Source organism: Staurois parvus, unplaced genomic scaffold (genome assembly GCF_062004578.1).
Source record: "Staurois parvus isolate SC_StPar_1 unplaced genomic scaffold, SC_StPar_1.0 ptg000686l, whole genome shotgun sequence".
NCBI classification, from domain to species: Eukaryota; Metazoa; Chordata; class Amphibia; order Anura; family Ranidae; genus Staurois; species Staurois parvus.
Window position 1 is genome coordinate 3,689,542 of NW_028318482.1, and position 21,070 is coordinate 3,710,611.

At 41.2% G+C, this 21,070-nt stretch overlaps 1 protein-coding gene across 4 annotated transcripts in view; it reads left to right on the forward strand.

Annotated features, from left to right (window-relative positions):
- Window positions 1–20,695, forward strand: part of LENG8 (leukocyte receptor cluster member 8) — a 40,744-nt gene extending 20,049 nt beyond the window's left edge. For 3 of the 4 annotated variants that reach the window (XM_089652571.1, XM_089652570.1, XM_089652572.1), the window contains exons 9-16: window positions 312–581; window positions 937–1,074; window positions 6,990–7,281; window positions 8,457–8,558; window positions 8,639–8,707; window positions 13,976–14,105; window positions 14,193–14,400; window positions 19,066–20,695. In XM_089652571.1, coding sequence (XP_089508697.1) covers window positions 312–581; window positions 937–1,074; window positions 6,990–7,281; window positions 8,457–8,558; window positions 8,639–8,707; window positions 13,976–14,105; window positions 14,193–14,400; window positions 19,066–19,228 — 1,372 coding nt within the window. In that variant the 3' untranslated portion in view covers window positions 19,229–20,695. The remainder of the gene's footprint in view (window positions 1–311; window positions 582–936; window positions 1,075–6,989; window positions 7,282–8,456; window positions 8,559–8,638; window positions 8,708–13,975; window positions 14,106–14,192; window positions 14,401–19,065) is intronic. The other variant, XM_089652574.1, reaches the window with a different exon arrangement.
- The last annotated feature ends 375 nt before the right edge of the window (window positions 20,696–21,070 follow it).

Consider the following 21,070-nt stretch of genomic DNA (forward strand, 5'->3'; position numbering starts at 1 on the left):
ACAGGGACTGCAGGCCTGGAATTATTCACAGGCTGATGAGGGTCAGAGGCAGACTCTGCAGGGGATGGTGCCAGAGCGTGCTTGGAGCCTCTGTTAACAGACTGCTCAAATAATTGCGCAAACAGCTAAGCAGTCTGTAGTGGTCATGGTGGTCTAGCAGTGCAAACGTTGAGGTATCTCCTAGTTCTCAAGTCCTTTCTGGACTTGGCAGACTCAATGCTTGTTGCTAGTTATTACTTTTATGGTAGCTTGAATCAGGTGCTTTTGCCATCTGTATTACTCTTTGCTGTAAATGTATTTACTATTTTTAGGAAGGATAGTATAAAAGAGAGTCAAAAGAAGAAGCGTTGGGAGCCAACTACTCTTCAGTCTTCCCGCGGCAGCACTATCACTGTGACCCAGTCATCACGGGGTGGCGGAAACAGTGGCACCTGTGCACTAAAAGGTCGTGGTAGCAGCTTCCCTACGCGGTTTGGTAACCGTAATGTTTTCATGAAAGAATCCAGTTCCTCTTCAAGCACAGGTTCTCGGTCCAGATCAAGATCTTCCTCTCACTCTCCTCTCAGACGACATTGCAGAAGGTATTTTGTTACTTACCTAATAAACGCTGTGCTCTGTAATTTCTCTGTCGCTTTTGATTTATAAGGGGTAAAATGAAGCACATTCGGAGACCAGGGAGCTTGACAGTGGCACACGAAGCAATAGTCTTAGAAAACCTTTAAGATGTTCTAAGAACTACTGCTTATTTTAATACTACACCTCATCTGGCTTGTGATGCACAGCATGTACTTGCATTTTATTTCTTGCTTGTTGAAGTTGTGGTCAGGAAAGGCTCTAAAGTTGGTGGTTTGCTATGTGGATGTGGGTTGGATTCCTTAGTGATGGCAAAAATGTTATTTGTAATTTGTTTTTGTTTTTTTGTTTTTTTTTCTCTAGCGAGTCTCACTCAGACTCTGACAGCAGCTCATTATCTGGAAGTGAAAGCCGACCAGGTGGTCGTAGAAGTGTACAGAAAGGACGTGGTCGGGGAGGACATACAGAACGTGGCCGTGGAAGGAATCAGAGGGGCAAAAGGTGTGTAGCATCCCTTTTTCTTTCCTGGACCCCAATGTGGACACGTAATTGACAGCCTGTAAGGTTGTTTGTAGTCCCTGATGCTACCCTTAGTCTTATCTCATTTACAAAAGCTACTCCCTGTCCCTAAGCTACTTCTGTGTTGTCTTGGCTGTGTGCTTAGGATCATTGTCATGTTGCAAAGTGAACCTTCAGCCCAGTCTGAGGTCATGAGCGCTGTGGAACAAGTTTTCATTGAGGATATACAGTGAGGAACAGAAGTATTTGAACACCCTGCGATTTTGCAAGTTCTCCCACTTAGAAATCATGGAGGGGTCTGAAATTCACATTGTAGGTGCATTCCCACTCTGAGACAGAATTTAAAAAAAATTCAGGAAATCACATTGTATGATTTTTAAAGAATGTATTTGTCGTGCTCTGCTGAACATAAGTATTTGAACACCTAAGAAACAGCAAGAATTCTGGCTCTCAAAGACCTGTTACTGTGACTTTTAAAAAGTCCACCTCTACTCCACTCATTAATCTAACTTAGTAGCACCTGTCTGAGCTCTTTAAAGACACCTGTCCACCCCACAGTCAGTCAGACGCCAACTACTACCATGGGCAAGACTAAAGAGCTGTCAAAAGACACCAGAAACAAAATTGTGGACCTCCACAAGGCTGGAAAGGGCTACGGGGCAATTGCCAAGCAGCTTGGTGAAAGTAGATCAACTGTTGGAGCAATTGTTAGAAAATGGCTAAAGGCGACTGTCAGTCTCCCTCAGACTGGGGCTCCATGCAAGATCTCACCTCGTGGGGTATCACTGATAAGAAAAGTGAGGGATCAGCCCAGAACTACAAGGGAGGTGCTGGTCAATGACATGAAGAGAGCTGGGACCACAGTTTCAAAGGTCACTGTCGGTAGAACACTACGCCGTCATGGTTTTAAATCATGCATTGCACGGAAGGTTCCCCTGCTCAAGTCATCACTTGTCCAGGCCCGTCTGAAGTTTGCCAGTGACCATCTGGATGATCCAGAGGAGGCATGGGAGAAAGTCATGTGGTCAGATGAGACCAAAGTAGAACATTTTGGTCTAAACTTCACTGGTCGTGTTTGGAGGAAAAAGGATGAGTTGCATCCCAAGAACACCATCCCTACTGTGAAGCATGGGGGTGGTAACATCATACTTTGGGGGTGCTTTTCTGCGAAGGGGACAGGCGACTGCACTGTATTGAGAGGATGAATGGGGCCATTTATGAGATTTTGAGCAACAACCTCCTTCCCTCAGTCAGAGCATTGAAGATGGGTCGTGGCTGGGTCTTCCAACATGACAACGACCCGAAGCACACAGCCAGGATAACCAAGGAGTGGCTCCGTAAGAAGCATATCAAGGTTCTGGAGTGGCCTAGCCAGTCTCCAGACCTAAATCCAATAGAACATCTTTGGAGGGAAACTCTGTGTTGCTCAGCGACAGCCCTAAAACCTGACAGATCTAGAGGAGATCTGTGCGGAGGAGTGGGCCAAAATCCCTGTTGCAGTGTGTGCAAACCTGGTCAAGAACTACAGGAAACGTTTGACCTGTGTAATTGCAAACAAAGGCTTCTGTACCAAATATTAACACTGATTTTCTCAGGTTTTCAAATACTTATGTTCAGCAGTGCAAGACAAATAAATTCTTTAAAAATCATACAATGTGATTTCCTGAATTTTTTTTTAAATTCTGTCTCTCAGTGGGAATGCACCTACAATGTGAATTTCAGACCTCTCCATGATTTCTAAGTGGGAGAACTTGCAAAATCGCAGGGTGTTCAAATACTTCTGTTCCTCACTGTACATACCAAGTTGTCCTTAGGAGTACCTTCTTAAATTGACAGGACTAATCTGTGTACCACATGAGCACATAGCCAGTCTGTGGGAGCCAGAATTATTGTTGGTTGGTAGGGGATCAAATACGTATTTTACTCACCAAACTGCAACTCAATTTATAACATTTGTCATGTTGGATATCTGTTTACTCGATGCAATCTCATCTTTTATATTTTACAAAAAAATAGGGTAATTTATTGCTTTTTTTTTTTTTGTGCCCTAAAATTAACTTGTATTGTTACTGAAATTTTAAGGTAATATCAAGCGACAAATAAAAAATTGGAGCTACCACTTTTATTCTCTAGGGTCTCTGGTATCAGAAAATATATAATGTTTGGAGGTTGTATGTAATCTTCAGGCCTAAAATTATTTTTTTAAACTTGTACAAAAAAACACAAACGGCTCTGGCAGCGAAAGGGATAAAGGATAAGCTCGACACCCCCCTTTTCCTGAGGAGCAGTCAATCGGTGCTCATTACATTTGCAAGGTCTCTCTCCTCCCTGCTAGTCCACGGTTGTGGTGCTGGAGACAGGCAGGGGAGGAGGAGATAAACAGCACAATGTTAAAAACGTTACACATTTAAGTTGCCATTAAACCCTTTTTGTTTTTAAAACGGTCCTAAAATCACCTGATTTAAATACGGTTTTGGATCAAATTTATTTTTATCTGGACAAGTTGATTGTCATGAGGAACAAGTAAATTGGGACACAGATTTAGTCCCCGGACAAGTAATTTTTTAAAAAATTTCCACACCCCTGATTCTGTGTCCGAGCCCTGCAAGCAGATCCTTTTGACCTAATGGTTTGTGCTCTGATACAGTATGCATTGTTAGTTGTTGGGCCTTTTATAGAAAGGTTGTGCCTTTCCAAAGAAATTTAATTTACCACAGGTGGACTCCAATCAAGGCATCAACTTAGCCTTGTGCTTAGGGTCATTGTCGTGCTGTAAAGTCCATGAGTGTCCCATGCGCAGCTTTTGTGCAGAAGAATGCAAATCTTCTGCCAGAATATTCTTATGATATGATGCATTCATCTTGCCATCAGTTTTCACAAGATTTCCAGTGCCTTTAGAGCTCACCCCCCCCCCCCCCCCAACATGCTTCACAGTGGGGCTGGTACTCTTGTTGACCCCTCTCCAAATATAGCGTGTATTGTTGTGACCATAAAGTTCTATTTTGGTCTGATCACTCCAGATTACTGTGTGCCAAAACTGTGAGGCATGTTGAGATGTCGGGCATATTGTAACAGATCTTTTTTTGTGGCATTGGTACAGTAAAGGCTTCTTTCTGGCAACTCAATCATGCAGCTCATTTTTGTTCATCATCATATTGGTCTTGAAACAATCACGCCATCTTTTTCCAGAGCAGCCTGTATTTCTCCTGAGGTTACCTGTGGATTTTTCTTTGTATCCCGAACAATCTGGCAGTTTGTGGCTGCAACCTTTCTCTTTCTTCCTGACCTTGGCTTGGTAACAGGAGATCCCCAAATTTTCCACTTCCTAATAAGTGATGGAACAGTACCGACTAGCATATTCAAGGCTTTGGAAATATTTTTATATCCTTTTCCATCTTTAGAACGTTCCATCACCTTGCTACGTCTTTTGACAGTTCTTTTCTCCTCCCCATGGTTCAGTATCTAGTCGGCTCAGTGCATCCACATGAGAGCTAACAAACTCATTAACTATTCATACGCAGACACTAATTGCAATTTAAAAAGCCACAGATGTGGGACATTAACATTTAAATTGCCGTTTTAGCGTGTGTGCGCGTCAAGGCCAAATATTTCAGGATATGTAAACTTTCGCGTGATTTCTGTCATTAGGTTTAAAAAGGAACCAAACAACTTTGTAATAATAAATGGCTTCATGTGATCACTTGCCTTAAATAAAAGAGAGTTTTTTTTGGCATGAAGAGTCCTATTTTCTATATCCATGCCAAAATTTCACCGTTTCTGCCAGGGTATGCAAACTTTTGAGCCTAACTGTGAGCCAGACTGATATTTCAGTTTTTCCTTTTTCACATACATTTGCAAACGTTTCCAAAAAATCTGTTTTCATTTTATTGTTATGAGGTACTGAGTGCAGATTAATGAGAAAAAGAATTTAAACAACTGTATCAGGCTGCAATATAAAACTGAAAAAAAGTGAAGGAGGTCTGAATACTTTGAATGCACTGTAGAGTAGCAAGCTGGAAATTGAGTCTTCCTTTTTGATTTTTTTATTTGCAGAAAGAAAAGTAAGATTTGCTTTTGCAAGCTCTTGATCATATTCTGGGTGAAATTGGTGTGGTCTTTGTTCTGTCTTCTCTCTCTCCCCTCCCTCCTCTGCAGAGTTTTTTGTCTTAGGATCAGTGGATGTGAAAGATGAATATCTGCATGTACTGATTTTCCACCACACAAGTTTTCTACGATTTGTGAAGGAGGACCGCAATTTCAGTTTATGGCTTTGGCCGTTCAGCCTGTCCACAGCTCCCAAAATGTTTACCAAGTTTCTGGCTCAGTTCTGGGGCCCTTGCTTACCCAGGGTTTCCCTTATATAGGATAGCTGAACAACTTGCCTCTCAGGGAGCAATCCGCTTCGGTGTAGGAGACCAATGTATCTCTGGTTAGTGCACACTCTGGAGAGGTTTGGCTGGGTTCTGAATTTACAAACTTTGGTCTTAGCCCCAGTCCAGAGTTTGGGATATTTTAGGCCTTACTCTGGAAAATGTTCATGCAGATACCATCTAGATGGAGCCTTCCACATTCACACTCTATGCTTTCCAATGTTTTTTTGAATCCACAAAAACGATTTGCAAGCCCTCCATCACCTGCCTTAAAGGCTTTGTGGTTTCCAGTTCCAAAACTGTGAAGACGTATAAGTGGAAACCACGTCTTCACAGTTTTGGAACTGAACAACTGTGTTCATCGCATCTATGATTTTGAGACACTTCATAAGCTTCTATGAGTGCAGACAATTTTTAGAAGTTGTTGCAGCCTGTAGTTGGCCTCTCCCCAGCAGGGAGATTTCTTGGCTTTTCTTCCAGTCTGGAGTTGATCTGGGACTGGCCTGGAGTATGTTAAAGGACCAGATTTAGTCTTTGTTCCTTTTTCAGTGATGGATTGCTTCACGTTCCTTTGTGAATGCCGTTATGCAGGGCATCTTCTTGCATATTGTTCCACTGGTTAAAACGTGGTTGACTCTGGGAACTCAACTTGGTACTTTGTGTGCAGAAATCTATTTGAAATCATCTGGGATTTTCTTTTACTCATTCTGACTCTGAAGGTTATTTTTCTGGTTGCTATTACGTTGGCTCGGAGAGTTTTGTGTTTGGCTGCCCTTTCCTCTCAGGAGCTGTTCCTGGTGCTCTACCATAAGATCGTTCTATGACCTCAGCTGTCATTCCATCTCAACCAGCACATTGCTTTGCTGTTCTCCTGTCCTTAAACCTCAGATGCCGGAGGGGACAAGGCTCTTTGTACCTTGGATGTGGTTTGTGCTATAGGGTGTTATCTGCAATTGATCAGCAGGATTCTTTGTACTTCCTGAAGGCCCAAAGAAGGGTCACACAGCTTCCAAATCCATTTTTTTTTTCTTTGGATCTGTTTAGCTTATTTATGAGGCTTGCAGTCTGAAGGGATAAGTTCCATAATTTTGTTATGATGGCTCATTTTACCAAGAGTGTTTTGTACTTCTTGGGCTATTCCTCATCACACTTTGCTAGCTCAGGTTTTCAATGCTGCTACCCAATATTTGGCTCATACTTTTACAAAATTTTACCAAGTGGGTGTATGAGCTGCCAAGAACACATCCTTTGGAAAGTTTTGAATGCTGAAGGTTTAGGGGCCTGTTGGCTTGTTGCCACACTGCAACCCTCCTGCCCCTCCCCTTCCTAGCAGCATAACCCTGTCGTAGCAGATAGAGTAATGAAGCCCTGTGATGTACTTTAGAGACTGGGGAAACTGGAAATAGACAGTTAAATGTTATTTATTAATTTTTATTTTCCAATATAAATGTACTACCAGATTATTGGATATGACATTGGCTTATTAGTGGGGCCAAATTTAATCCGTCCTTAAATATTAATTTTTAGAAATGAGCAAAATTTCAACAAACGAAACCGCAGGAAGAATGTTCAGATGGAGTTTGAGGACCCAGAGAAGGATTTCAAGAGGGAAAAGCGAGCAGCACGTTTTCAACATGGCCACAGCCCAAAGAAACTGCGTCTCGAGCCTCTTGTGCTGCAGATCAATAACCTGGATCCTAATGATTCTGACAACATGGACTGGAATGAGATAAAAATAGTGGGAACTTCCCAAGATATTACTAAACCTTACCTGCGATTAACGTGCGCACCAGACCCATCAACTGTGAGGCCAGTGACTGTAAGTTTTTTGATATATATATTTTTTTGTAAAAAAAAAAAATGCTACTTTTTTACTTGTCTTTGGAGTTACACTTCTGATTGTGCCATCAAACAGTCCGTTTATTCCTAAGCAACAAAAATTTGCTTTTTACACCCTTAGCGCAAACCTCATTCCTGACAGGTATCAAACCTGATGGGTGATATCTCCAGGATTATTTTTTTTCCTTTTTTCCCCCTGCAGGTATCTCCCTATCGCTACTCAATCCTTTGTGCTCAAAATAACAACTGTTTCTGACCAACAGAGAGGCTTATGTTGCAGAGAAAAGAGTGTTAGAGCTTCAGAATTAGAGCTAGATGTTAAATATTATGTACCATGAATTCAGAGGCTTTCTAAGGAAGAAACGTACAAACTGAGTTGGTTTATCCAAATTTACAGATGTTTTTAGCTTTTGTTATTTGTAAATGTCATTGTTTTTAGTTGCCTGAAGGGGGGCTTCAGACTGCCCCACTGCATCTTTGCTGCTGTGCAGCTAACCTGCAGTTTTCATGCAGGTTAGCTGCTCTTTCCTATAGACTTCTATGAGGTCCTGTGATCTTGGTGCAGTTTCATAAAGTGCACCAAAGATGCCACCAATATTACAATAGGCAACACACAAGTGTGCTAGCGTTGTATTAAACATTAAGCACCATGTCGCTTTCAGGAGGCAATGCTGCCTTCATTCATTTCAATGGTAGTGCATTTTAACAGCACAGCATTTACTGTTCGTTGGTGAAGCTTTTTTAAACTGGGTAGAGACAGTGGATGTTCCTTTGTCCTAGAATGCACCAGGATATAGAATTAAGACGGGTCGTCTCCAGCCACTTCCTGTTTGTACAGAGCATCAGTTCAGCTGCACGCTTTGCTTCTGTGTGCGTGCAAAAGCATTGAGCCAGCCAGCAACACTGACAGTGCCAGGCAGGAGCGGAGGCACTGAGCATTCTTGCTACTGGCAAAGCTTCTTTGTGTCAGTGCCAGCAAGCCCCTTTACCAGCATATAAATGTACATAGAAGTGACGGCGCCAGCAAGTTCTTGAGCGCTGATATTAATGTAGAGCATCAGGTGTGATTGTAGTCTCAGGTATGATTCTATTCCAAACCTTAAAATACACTTTTTTTTTTTTTTTTTTTTACGGTTTGTCTGTTTTGTTTCCCAGGTTTTGAAAAAATCTTTAACAATGGTGAAGGGGCACTTTAAAGAAAAGCAGGATTATGCCTTCGCTTGTGAACAGCTAAAATCAGTTCGCCAAGATTTGACGGTATATTTTACTAAAATTGCATCTGAGCATTGCATGTGTTGGTTCAGTTTGTAATAGGGGTTTGTTGGTTTTTTTTCCAGGTTCAAGGCATTCGTACAGAGTTCACTGTGGAAGTATATGAGACCCATGCACGGATAGCACTGGAAAAGGTTTGTATTGCTCAACCCCCCCTAAAATGATATATATATTCAGTATGCAAGTTGCGGGCAGAATCATTGAACAGTTTTTGGTCATTGCACATCCTGCGATTTTTGTTTGCTCAATTGCAATGTTTGTCATGCGGAAAACTGTCACGATAATCGCTTAAATGGTCCGTATTTTCGATTCCGCCCATGATTTGAAATGCCTTAATGTGAATGAAGTTTTTGAATAAAGATCTATGCAGTAAGTTAGGATGCTCATTTCCAGAAGTAGGGTGCAATGTGCTAAAATCTGAACAGGCAGTTTCGGCAACAGATCCATTGGGTGGCCTGACCCCCTAACTGTGAAAGAACATCAGTAGCAAATGGTAAATGTATGATACATATATAAACAACCTCCACATAGGCCTAATATAGTTTAGGCCTATGTGGAGTTTATAGATCCATTGGGTGGCCTGACCCCCTAACTGTGAAAGAACATCAGTAGCAAATGGTAAATGTATGATACATATATAAACAACCTCCACATAGGCCTAATATAGTTTAGCAACAGACCTAAACTACCTAAAAGGAATGGTAGTTGTCGTCCTAATGAAGTTGAAGAAAAAAATATTAAGGGGGGGTACAAAAAAAATCTATGCATTATATGATACAAAGGACTTCGTAGTCTTGACTACCTGGGTTATGCTGCCACCTTCAGGTAGATGGACCCTGGCCAGAAAAGATAAGACCTACCTGCCCAGGCATAAACACCCTCTCTCTGCTCAGCTAGGACTCAATTTTCAGCTAGTGTTTTTAGTTTATGGATGTGACTATATATGTCTGAGAATTTTGTTGTAAGCACTTGGTTTCCTGTCCCATCCTTCACCTATGCACAGGTAGGAGGGCTTCATCCAGATCATTCACTAAGGTCTGATGATTGAGGGACTGTTCCCGGGTACGTACATGCTAGAGTGGGGGTGGCACTATTACTGCCAGTTTGTGTTGGATCCTGTGAGGAGCAATTTCTGGGGATCATACCCACGAAGGTAAAAAACCTGTGTGCTGCTTCCCCCCCATAATTCATCTGAGCCTTCTTTCAATCCAGCAATGTGCATGGGAGCCTCGGTTGTTTCGTGCTTCTCCCTTCTCGTTGGTTGATATTCAGTAGCGAGAGCCATTGGCTCTCACCTCTGTTTATTGCAGCCCAGTGAGGGGAGAGTGGAGGATGGGGCCGAGCCGTGGCTGTCTTATTGACACATAGAGCGGGTCTCAGGAGCGAGCATGCACCAGTGCCCCCATAGCAAGCAACGTGCTATTGGGAGCACTGGTCAAGGAGGAGAAGCCAGGAGTGCTGGCAGGAGACCCGAGAAGAGGCTTGAGGTTGCTCTGTGCAAAACCATTGCACAGAGCAGGTAAGTATGACATGATTGTTGTTTTAAAAAAAAAAAAAAAAACCCAAAGCTTTAATATCACTTTATCTGACATGTTGCTCAACAATTGCAACCAGATTGGCCAGTAGGGAACATGAAGAGTAGGACAATAAGTAGATATAGGGCAAAGGTGAAGCCAGGATAGTCAGAGAGAGACTGGACCACAATAACAGCCACTCAGAGTCTCTGGGATCTGGGTATCCAGAGCCCTGCAGCCTGTGAGGGAAGACACTGACAGGCAAACCAAATACCACCTGTTGTGTCCCAGTGCAGAAGGCATGAAGGCTAGGACAGGAAGGTTCAAAATCCAACCTGACTACCAGCCAGCTGCTTAAGATCAAAACGGTCTTGGAAACTAACTCTAGGAGCTGAAGAAAGCAGGTCCTTTACTGATCTCTTGGGCAGAAAACATATGTTTTTGGACAGTTGTGGGGTGTAAGCTTGACTAGCTGCTATTTCAGTTTTGTTGCACTTAATGTCCTACTCTTGGAAAAGGGCAGCTTAACCAACTGGGGCTGATTAATCATCAGTCAAAAGCTAGGTCTCACTGAACGTAAAAGAAATTCTTTAACCCCATATGTGGTAGCCATTCCCCCACCCCAGCTACATTTATGGTGAAATGTGGCATTCAGCTCCTCCATTTAAATTTATTTTATGGAGGGGTTGCTTTGAAACTAGCTGTAGTCCTCCAGAATTAATGGCAAAAATATTGTCATTTTGCGTGCCTTCATGTGCAGTCTAGATACCTTTTAGATTTACCAATATCCTTTGAGTTTGCGGACTTAAACAATTTCTCTTTCTCGTACAATACAAGACACACAAATCTATTCATATAAGATGGGCCATATGCTGCTAGCGCCAGGTGATTGGACACTTGCAAAATCTCAACCGGAGCCCTGCTGTAGTATCCCCATACTCGCTCCCTACTCCATGAGGCTTTCTTGTTTTTTTGCAAATATTCCTAATGATGGGTGCCTTCTCTTTTGAGAAGAATTTCCTACTACTTTTTCACCAGATTTATTTGCGTCCTACGACTGATACTTCTATCAAGATTTGACTGCCTTCATGGCTCACTAGTAGTTTCCCGATTTGGTGACCATCGAATACACCTTTGGGAACCATACCTGGATCCTGCAGCAAGAGCAAGGCTGGCTTGTAATTCTTGCTTTTGGGCACTGGATCCTGCACTTGGTGCCCATTTTGGCACAAGGTGCAGCAAGTGTAGTTAGCTGCAGGGTACTATACAGGGCCAGGGCTATGCTCCATTCCTATGACACCCATATCATGAGGACCCCTTTGGTATCTGGCTACTGTGACAAGAGAAGACGGGGCCCTGAACAGCTTCAATGATGTGGACAAGATAAGACGTGGTTTCCCTGTACTCTTCTACATACTGGTTCCTGGCTTACTTGTCTTGATGGCTCTGGAGCACGCACTACATCCCTATCCTACAAGACATTATGCAGTGTCATGCCCACAAGCAGTTCATCAGAGTAGGAGAACTTGCACTCTTAGTGCTTTTCCCTAAATGTATTGTCTAGTGGGTGATGTTTTGTGAAAAGGTTGCTATACCTCCTGTTTCCAGGGCCCCTTAGGTGGTTACCTTTCTTCTCCCTTTCATCTGCAGTCTGAGTTTTGGCACATTCTTTTTAGGGTTGGTGTACACGGGTAGTTTTAAAAAATTTCTGACTGCTGGAAACTGCTAGAAAACGTAGGTTAAAAGCATCACTTTAGCTGAGTTACCTACCACGTTTGAGCGTTCAGCCGCGTTTGCTTTTAGAAGTGTTTTTAAAGATAACCTCAGGAGACCTTCCCAAATGCTCAGAATGAGCTACATAGTGCTGTAATGCCTCTGGATGCATTCTGGAGTGCACACAACACTCCTTTTGCTGTGTGTTGATGTGTTCCAGTACAGTTCTGTGCAGAAATAATGCAGCACGTTCTACCATTTTTTCCTGCACACGAAACCTGGAACTGACTGCACTGGTGTACTAGGTCCATTAATACATGGGAAAACGCTGTATATTGCATTTTTGATGAAGGAAAAAAGGCACTGGACAGCATCAGGATATGGACCAGCCCAAAAATGCATCTAAACATTTTATAGCATTTGGCGTATTAAATGCCGGTAAACTTTACTCCTGAACTCGGATATTTTATGCTTTCAAAAATATGTCTCTAACCTCAACTACCTGTAAACTACTATATATACATGGACACATAGGAAAACATAAAGGAGAGTTCAGAGGCTGCTGAAAAAAATGCACAACTGCTCCTAAACTTCAGTTTTTAGCAGCGGAAGTGTATGTGAGCCCTTAGCCCTCAGCAGCCTTGCCATGCAAGTTCTCATATCTCTTCCTACTGAATATACCCTACGTTGGTGCATTCCATCCCTTGCATTTGATTCCCCCCTTACTACTTCATTCATGCAGGTCATTTTCTCCCACTCTGCTCTTTCCTTTTGTTCTCTGGAAAGAGTTCCACCTAGAGGCCTGATAGGGAACCTCCGTTAAGTTAGTTGAAAGAAAGCCATAAGTTCTTTTTAGTTTAACCAATTGGGGGGGGGGGAAACAACCGTAAATAAATAGAAGCCTAATTTTTGCTACTCGTTTTTCATTCTGTACATCCTTTTGCCTGATACTGCTTAAGGCATGTCAATTGGTACTTTTTGTAGGTCCTGGTGGACCTTGTTCTTCCCCTCCCTGATATCCTGAGACCTTGCACTTCCTGTACAACTTGCAAGATGACTTTTCCTGGTCACCTGCTGGAATTTCTGCAGGACCACATTGCCAAGCACTGCCATCCTGATTTAAGGAGTTACTATTTTTGTGTGTTCCTTATAAAAGCTGATCTCTCCTGTTCCCACCAGCAACAGTACATTTACTTTGCTTTCTCCACTTGTGGACATGGTAGCCTAAAAGCTAGTTGTTTGCTTTCCTGGTTCTTTTTGTCCTTTGTAAACTCCTATCCTTTCCCTGCCGTATCATGCCGAATGACACAGCATTTCCTTGTTTGCTCTCCTTGGGGTATAATTGCGACTTTTATGGCTAAATGTCATGTCTTCGTTATAATCTTTTTCTCTTAGATCCTTACAGGAAAGTCCCCCTTGGGTTTCCTCCCTCTGCTTCCACCAGATTGTGTGGTTATTTTGCCCCTTTTTTATGAGGTCGATGTCCTTTGGGAACAAGTGTCTCCTTCCCTGCCTGAGCCCATTTTCCCATTGAGGTCAGGTTCTTGGGCCTATGCAGAATCTATCAGCTATACTCCTTTTAGCAGAGCCACCTCCTTGATTTTCATATGTGTCCCAAACCATTGCTTTGTAGGTGGCTGAGTTTCCACTGTTGCTTGCTCCAGTCGTGGGCTATTTCGTTTGGTTCTATTGACCTCCTCTTTCCTGTGGGCCTGTTGCTTTTAGGTGTATTGTTCTGCTCCCGTTGATTGCTTAGGGATGTGCCAAATTGATTTGTGTCCTGTATGATAAAGATTAGAAGAATTTAACATACCTGTAAATGACATATACCTTGAGGGACAGTACAGGACACACATCCCTCCCCTCACATGTCTGTGCTTTGTGATGCTTGCTGATAAACCTGAAGCTTCATGGAGTGGGCAGGGGTTATAGGGGTGCACCTAGCAAAGCTTTTATCAGTGTCCAGTCACTTGACTGTAGTGGCATGCAACCAATGGTCTATCAAACCAGTCTTGTGTCCTGTACTGTACCCCAAGATATGGAATCTACTGGTACATCAAAATTACTTAAAAAAACAAATGAGTATTCATTCAGATCATGTTGCTTACAAGTAGGGTGTTTTAAAAATGTACAATTGTTTAATCTGTTGTGTGATTTATATTTTATATTTTTTAGGGAGATCATGAGGAATTTAACCAGTGTCAAGCACAGCTAAAGTCTTTGTATGCTGAGAATCTTGTTGGGAACATTGGAGAATTTACAGCCTATCGTATATTGTATTATATTTTCACCAAAAACTCTAGTGGTAAGGAAATGACTAAGCATAAAACCTGTTCTAGTACACCCCTTTATGCGGCTTGTAGTCTTACCTCCATTTTCCATCTGTCTACAGATCTAACTACAGAGATGGCGCACTTGACCAAAGAGATCAAAGAGGACCCTTGTGTTGCCCATGCATTGGCTCTTAGGAGTGCTTGGGCATTGTCAAACTATCACCGTTTTTTCAAGCTTTATAGAGAAGCACCACGCATGTCTGGGTATCTGATCGACAAATTTGCAGAAAGGGAGAGGAAGGCAGCCATTAAGACCATAATTAAAACGTATGTTTTGGTCTGCATATTGCTCAACCCTCACTTCAGATTTCTTTCCCTCTTTTATGTTTAAAGAGTTATCCAGGAATCTGTTGGTATCTTTTTTGCTAACTGTGGTCATCTAGCCCATACACTTTGATAGGTCAGCTGCAGCTATCTGTGGCTGTTTGCATAGCCAGCGATTTATCTATGGTGATCACTGCTGGCTGCACATTGTGTCCAGCAGTGATCCCTGCAGGTAATTACTGGCTCTGCAAACAACCATGGATAGCTGCAGCCACCGCTAACCCGTCATTAGTGTACAGGCCTGGCTGCAGCAGCTAGTCACTCATAGGTGGCAAAAAACAGCCGCAGGAATTAGCAGATTCCTTCCACTGCCGTCGAGCCAGTGCTGTGCTTATATCAGCCCGACAGCAGTGATCGCTCATTCATAGAACTGAAATTTCACACAGCACCGCAGTTTGTGTGATCTTTTTTGTGATTGGCAGCACTGGTCTCTGGAGTGGCTCCTGCTGCCAGATACCAGAGCAGTCAATCAGAAGTCTGTCTCCTTTCTATCAGCATAGTCAGATGGGGAGGATTTGAACCTGTCCAACCATGCTGCTTAGATACTCTAGGGCTGGATTTAAACAAAACCATGTGCTATTTGCACTTGGGCCTCTAGGGAGTTTAAAAAAATGTGTGATAATCTTTAACTTGTTTTAAGCCTAGTACACATGGGCTGAATGTCGAGCTGCAACAGCTGGTTCAGTACAAACCGGTCAACATTTGACTCGCGTATTGCAGCCAGCCAGTCTGTCAGAAGTTGCCCTTGTGGCCAGCTTTTGTTGAAGGGGCATGACCCAAAAAGGTTTAGCAATCTGCTCCCGATCAGCACACTTAGCCAATGGGAGCCGTTCTCCCTGTCAGAACACAGTAGCACAACAGGTGAGATTGCGGTTCGAACATCAGATAGTTAGTACAGCAGCTCCTCCTCCTGAGCTGTCACTTTTTTTTTTTGTTCAGCCTGTTGGGTTGAACAAAAAGGAAACATAAAACTAGTATTTTGTACTAGGTGTAAGTGTAGATGGTTTACTATAAAATACTATCATGTACATGAAGAATACATTTCCTCAGACCTAGTTTTGTCATTGAGATAGATGCAAAACTGGGCTAATTTATCTAAAAGATAAACAGGAAGTCTTTCTACACTACAGTTAATTATTATAAGCAAATTCTCAATTTGACATCAGCCCCAGTAATTTTCATAGGTGTGAATGATAGTGTGGCCAAATAAATAGAGTCGTTTGTGAGGGAAATGATACTGTGTTCTCTTAGGAAGGGAAATGAGTACTAGTCCCTTAATATCAGCAGGAGGTACAGCTGGGTAAATCTGTAATTGCAACTCTAGTTGAAGGAGGACTGACATATATGGGGGTCCCTTCCATAGCAGCGGTTTTAATGTGTCCACTTTTGGGAATGCCATCACGAACATCCCAAGTAATTGTTAGGTCTCTTTTAGCTGTGTTGTAGCACGCTTGATACTTGAGGCTAATTGCAAAACTATATTGGATTGTTCAGTTCTTTGCAAACATCATGTAGGCTTTTGCATGAACCCTTTGTAGTGTTGAAGGTAAGTATGAAGTAGGTTGACTTGACACACATTTATTATTGCTGTGCCAAATAATGTAAATATATCCTTGTTGCACTGTTTTAGAATTATTTACTTATAAATTTGTTAGTATGTTGGGTCACACAAAAATGAGCTTTGTTTTCCAGGGAACTTTTGTACAAAAGGATTGGGTCTCCCCCCTTTGTTCGTAATCCTTTATTATCAAATCTAGAGTAGCTATATGTAGCTCTCCATAGATGTTATTCAGTGCACTTTATAGAGGTCTCTAGTTTCTTGTGCTATATGTAGATCCGGGGCTTTTCCTGTTGTACAGTTGATACAACTCTCTCCTACTTGTATATTCACTGTATTTCTTCAGGCTTGTGTTGTGAGATTTTTAGCATACAGGGTTCTATGTTAGGTGAAAGGGGAATATTCCCAGTGTAACAAAAGAGGAGCAGATTAATTTACAAATTCTGTTCGTATCTCTTATATTATGATGCATAAGTATATTGTAAAAATAATTCAGCTTATGAATCTAGGCAACCAAGACTGTAAATTGCATGATTCTCAGCAGGTTGGATAAATCTGCATGTGCATAAAAAGATCTGATATGCCTAATATGCGAGTCAGATTATTTTTGAATATTACCTTTACCTGGAAGGGTTAACTAGTTTGTATAGTGTTACAGTGGACTACTTTTGTGTAGTATTCCTGCAGTCTCTTATCCATTTTAGTTTTATCGAATGGTAAACCTGTTTTTCGGTGGCTCATTTTGTTAAAGTACTCCTTTGCTTTCCTGAATTTCTAGTTACCTGGCTGGCAATGTGGTTTCTTTCTTTAATGCTCTCTAAATCAATAACTAGGGACAAGTATGCAGATCAGAAAACCCAAAATCCTATCTGTGAGTATTGAAGCAAGCAGTCAACAGAGCAGCCAGGCAACTAGCCTTTTAGAAGAGCAAGGAATTGACCACTTCTATATATCTCGCAATGTTTTTTTAAGACTAGTATAACTTCTCTAAACATACACTTGGTGCGCATCTCTACATTTTATAGCAATACAATATACACTTGTGAACCCTCTTAATACAAAAAGGGCTAACAAACCACAACTTTATAATAAGCAAGTGCAATATGCCATTAGAAAAGCGAAAACAGGCATATGAAAAGTGAAAAAGTACTCCGTCCAACATATATTCTCCGAGATTCAATCAAATCTTGAAAGGCTAATAAATGATCAGAAATATTGATCTCACTTTCCACAGATCAATACACGTTTGTGCTGGTACTCAGCATTCACGAACACACAAGCATGTATTGATCTGTGTTTAAGTAACCTGTTCAGAAAAAGTCAACATTGTTGTCCCTATCATGGCACCCTGATGTGTTTGTGCTATATTATGGAACATGTCCATGCATTGCATGTGTCTTAGACTGTCATGTTTTCTGGTGATGGTTTATATTTGCTATGGAAACAACTGTAACACTGGTCTTTCACCATTGACCAACTCTGGGCATATTAAAAAATGGCATGATGCAGTCTGTTATTAACATTAACTTAGCAGTTTTTGTTTTTCTAATAGCCCACATCATTTTTTGTCTGCCTTTCCTGCCCGTATATACACAATTTTCCACTTGTTGCTGCAAAATCACACAGCAGTGTTTTTACCCTGTGGACTGCGTAGTCTTAGTAAAGTATGGTTTTGTTTTTTCCATCACTTTTATTTCAAGCTATGTGGCCCTAGCTATGATCTGATGCTGCAAGTCTCCCCCACCTGCTCTGAGACAGAGAACTCATATGACTGATTGGTCAGGTCTTAGCTTAGTCGCCGCTTTCTGCTTTGTCCCTGCAGCGCTCCCTGGAAGGCCAGGCTTTGCAGGTTAGGTGTGACTGCCTCTGACTCAGCAGCGTGTTGAGAGGCTGAGCTAGCTGATAATTATGCAACTGGGTGGATCCCTACATTATGGTTAGGATCCTTACGTAGCACAGAACGACAGTGGATCACCGGAGCACAGAGCTAAGTACAATCCTGTGCCACACATGACAAGTTGGGCATGCTCCTCCTTTTGACATGTAGTTTTCAATGTACCTAAATTCAAGGACAGACATCTCAGATGCCAGCTCCAACTTACACTTTTTTTTTTTTTCCTTTTAGGGTTCATGCACATGGACATACATATGATTATCTGCATTGATATAAGCTAGAGAATCTATTTTGGGTTCTTTGGTGGTAGGTTATGGTAGTAACAAGAAACACACAGCTAAATTTAAAAAAAAGATTTATTTTTGTTTTTTTTACTATTTTGGGACAGGTTTTTTTTTTTAACAAGACAAAAATTGGGATATCCTGGGAATATTTACCACCAAATGAAAGCCCAATTTGTTCTGCAAAAAACAAGGTATAATTCACCTGGATGTACAAAATAGTTGTGGTGACACTTCAAAGTTCTAAAATTTTACTTAGGCTTTAAGATTTGTTGTACCCTTAGGCGTTAAGGGGTTAAATTATGTATTTTATATAGTTCATCTTTAAACAATCGGAATTAAAGGTGACTATTGGAAGCACCCCCGCAACTATAATTTTATCCCAAATCTGTAACCTCCACTTTTGCTCAAGAGCCTGGCCGGTTGTTGTAAGTAGAAACATAAGATGTACTGGTGTGATCAAAACGTAATAAAAATACATCGCAAGGCGCCATAGATAAAATAGAATGCTGTGTTAATGCTAATGGTAACCTGTATCAAATTTCATTTTTTATTTTGCACATAGTTGCACTTTAATGGATGTCATTTTATTAAACAGTGTTGACTTTCCTCTGTGTATTAAAATCTTGCAGGAAGATTACTGTTCTGTGCCATTGCAGTAAATTTGTATAATTATTTAACATATTTGCTGCTGTGCTTTAAAGTGTTTTGCACCCTGCAGTTAGTGGATTTTCAAAGGTAGGTAAGTTTTTCTGCTTGTGTATTGTGTACTTACAACCTTTTATTTCAGGTGGGTAATGCATATTTTCATTATGATTCTAACTTGTGTTTTCTTTTGCTCCTTTTCCCTTGCTGCTTTTTTTTCAATTCTTTAGTTTTCGTCCGGTGCTCCCAATTTCCTACATTCAGTCAGAGTTGGGCTTCGAGAGTGAGGAGGAGTGCCATAGTTTCCTGGCTTCTTTGTCCCTTGTGTATGCAGGGAACGACACCAGCAAGATTGATTGCAAGCAAAGCTTAATGGTCTTGCCAAACTTCTGAGCCAGTTTTTAATTGTAACTCAAATTAAATGTGTTTTACAACACATGATTTAAGCTCACACTATGTGTGTATGTGAAACAATGCTTGTATTGGATCTACTTCTGATCAGAGGGTCCATGACCTGGTATTTCATTCTGAACCTGGGCTTTTCTGAAGTACCTGAGAGCCATTTCAGATCTTGGTAATTTTCTTTGTTCAATGTGCTATGCTTTTGCACTCTCAACATGAAATTGCCATTGATTTGATTGGGTTCAGCCTTTAAAGCCAGAGCTACCAGAAGTTAAGTGATAACTGCTTTGTTTTTACAATGAAATTTGAACATGCTGGATAGAAGACGGATACCAATTAATGTGGAAAGGCAGTTATTAAAGAGTCTATACCCATAGAAGACCTTCTGATCTAACAACCAGCCCACTTGTGGATTATAAGGTCCACAGAATGGTTTAACCTGGTCAGGGAAATAACTTGTCTTGAAGAGGTTGAGAGATTTAAGCTGGAACGCTTTTTTTACACTTAAAATGAGTGTTCTGTACATAAGAGATACTATTTAGCTGTTTGAAAAGCTGTATGTACATTTTGTATTTAAGAGTTTCTTCTGAAGTGAACAAAGGATTTTTTCTTTGTTTTCTGTTTTTATTTTTCTTTCGTTTTTTTACTTTTTGTATTTTGAATGTTTTTGATAGCTTTGATGTTGTATATGGACACTAACTATGTTTCAGTTTCTTTTCTCTCTTTACCTCACTTGCACAAAGCCTTTGTCCACATGCTGCACCAAAACAACTATTGTGGCTTTGGGGAGAAGGCATGAATACCAGAAGGAAAAAGCCAACTCATATATTGGGAGAAACAAAATAAGCACCACAAGCTGCTCTGCCTTGGCGAAAAAATAGACTTTCTTAAATACATAAAGAACTGTTTTAACATCCAAAAAGTCTGCAAATGAAGAAAGAAGTTTACGCTATTCTGAAAACCCTCCTGTATCTTCCTGGAAGCACTTCCCACTCCTGGATCCTTTATAGCCTGTGAGAAGATGTGCTTAGAGTATTATTTTGCCCTTACCTTTCCTTTTTTTCTTTTCTTTTTTTTTTGTTGTTTGTTTTTTTACTTTCTTCTTTCCACCCCTGTTATGTTTGGTTTATCTTATTTCTGTCCTATTTTCAGCAGGTAAATATTGGGTAATATCAAATGCCAAAGCCTTCCCTTCCCAACATTTTTCTTTTTTTTTTTTTTTCTTTAAAATTCTTCTGTAACGTTTTTTATTTTCCTCGTGCTTTCTTTTTCTTTATTCGTTAGTCCCAACCTCCCTTTTTAGCCCATCTTTATGACAAATACTCCTCACCCCCAGTCTTAAAATTGTAACAGTGTGGTATTGTGCAATAATGAACTGATGTTGGTCAAGCGTTCCTTTCTTTGCAGTTGTTTTTTTAATTTTTCTTTCTCCCTTAATAAACTCATGAGTTGCAAGTGGCTTTGGCTCTCCTTTCGTACGTATAGAAGAAGCTGCTAAAGGCAGGAAATTATTAGAAAGGGGCAATAACCAAATGATAACTATTTTAATCGTCAGATGTTTCTGTCCCACTGCTTTTAGCACTGTCTTTAGGCTGTACTCACCCTTGGACTGGTTTAAGTTAACTGTACCTGAGTTTGATGCTCTCCTGGTTTGCACTCACACTGGTTTGTGTGACAAGTGTTTCAAGGCACACTTTCTTCTAAACAGACCAGTGATCCCTGTTTTATTGAACAGCTTTCTCTATACTGAGGACTGTACTCTGGTTTGGTTTGCACTCACACTGCAGCAAACCGTTCTGCTCCATAAGTGATATGCATCCAAGACCACCTGTT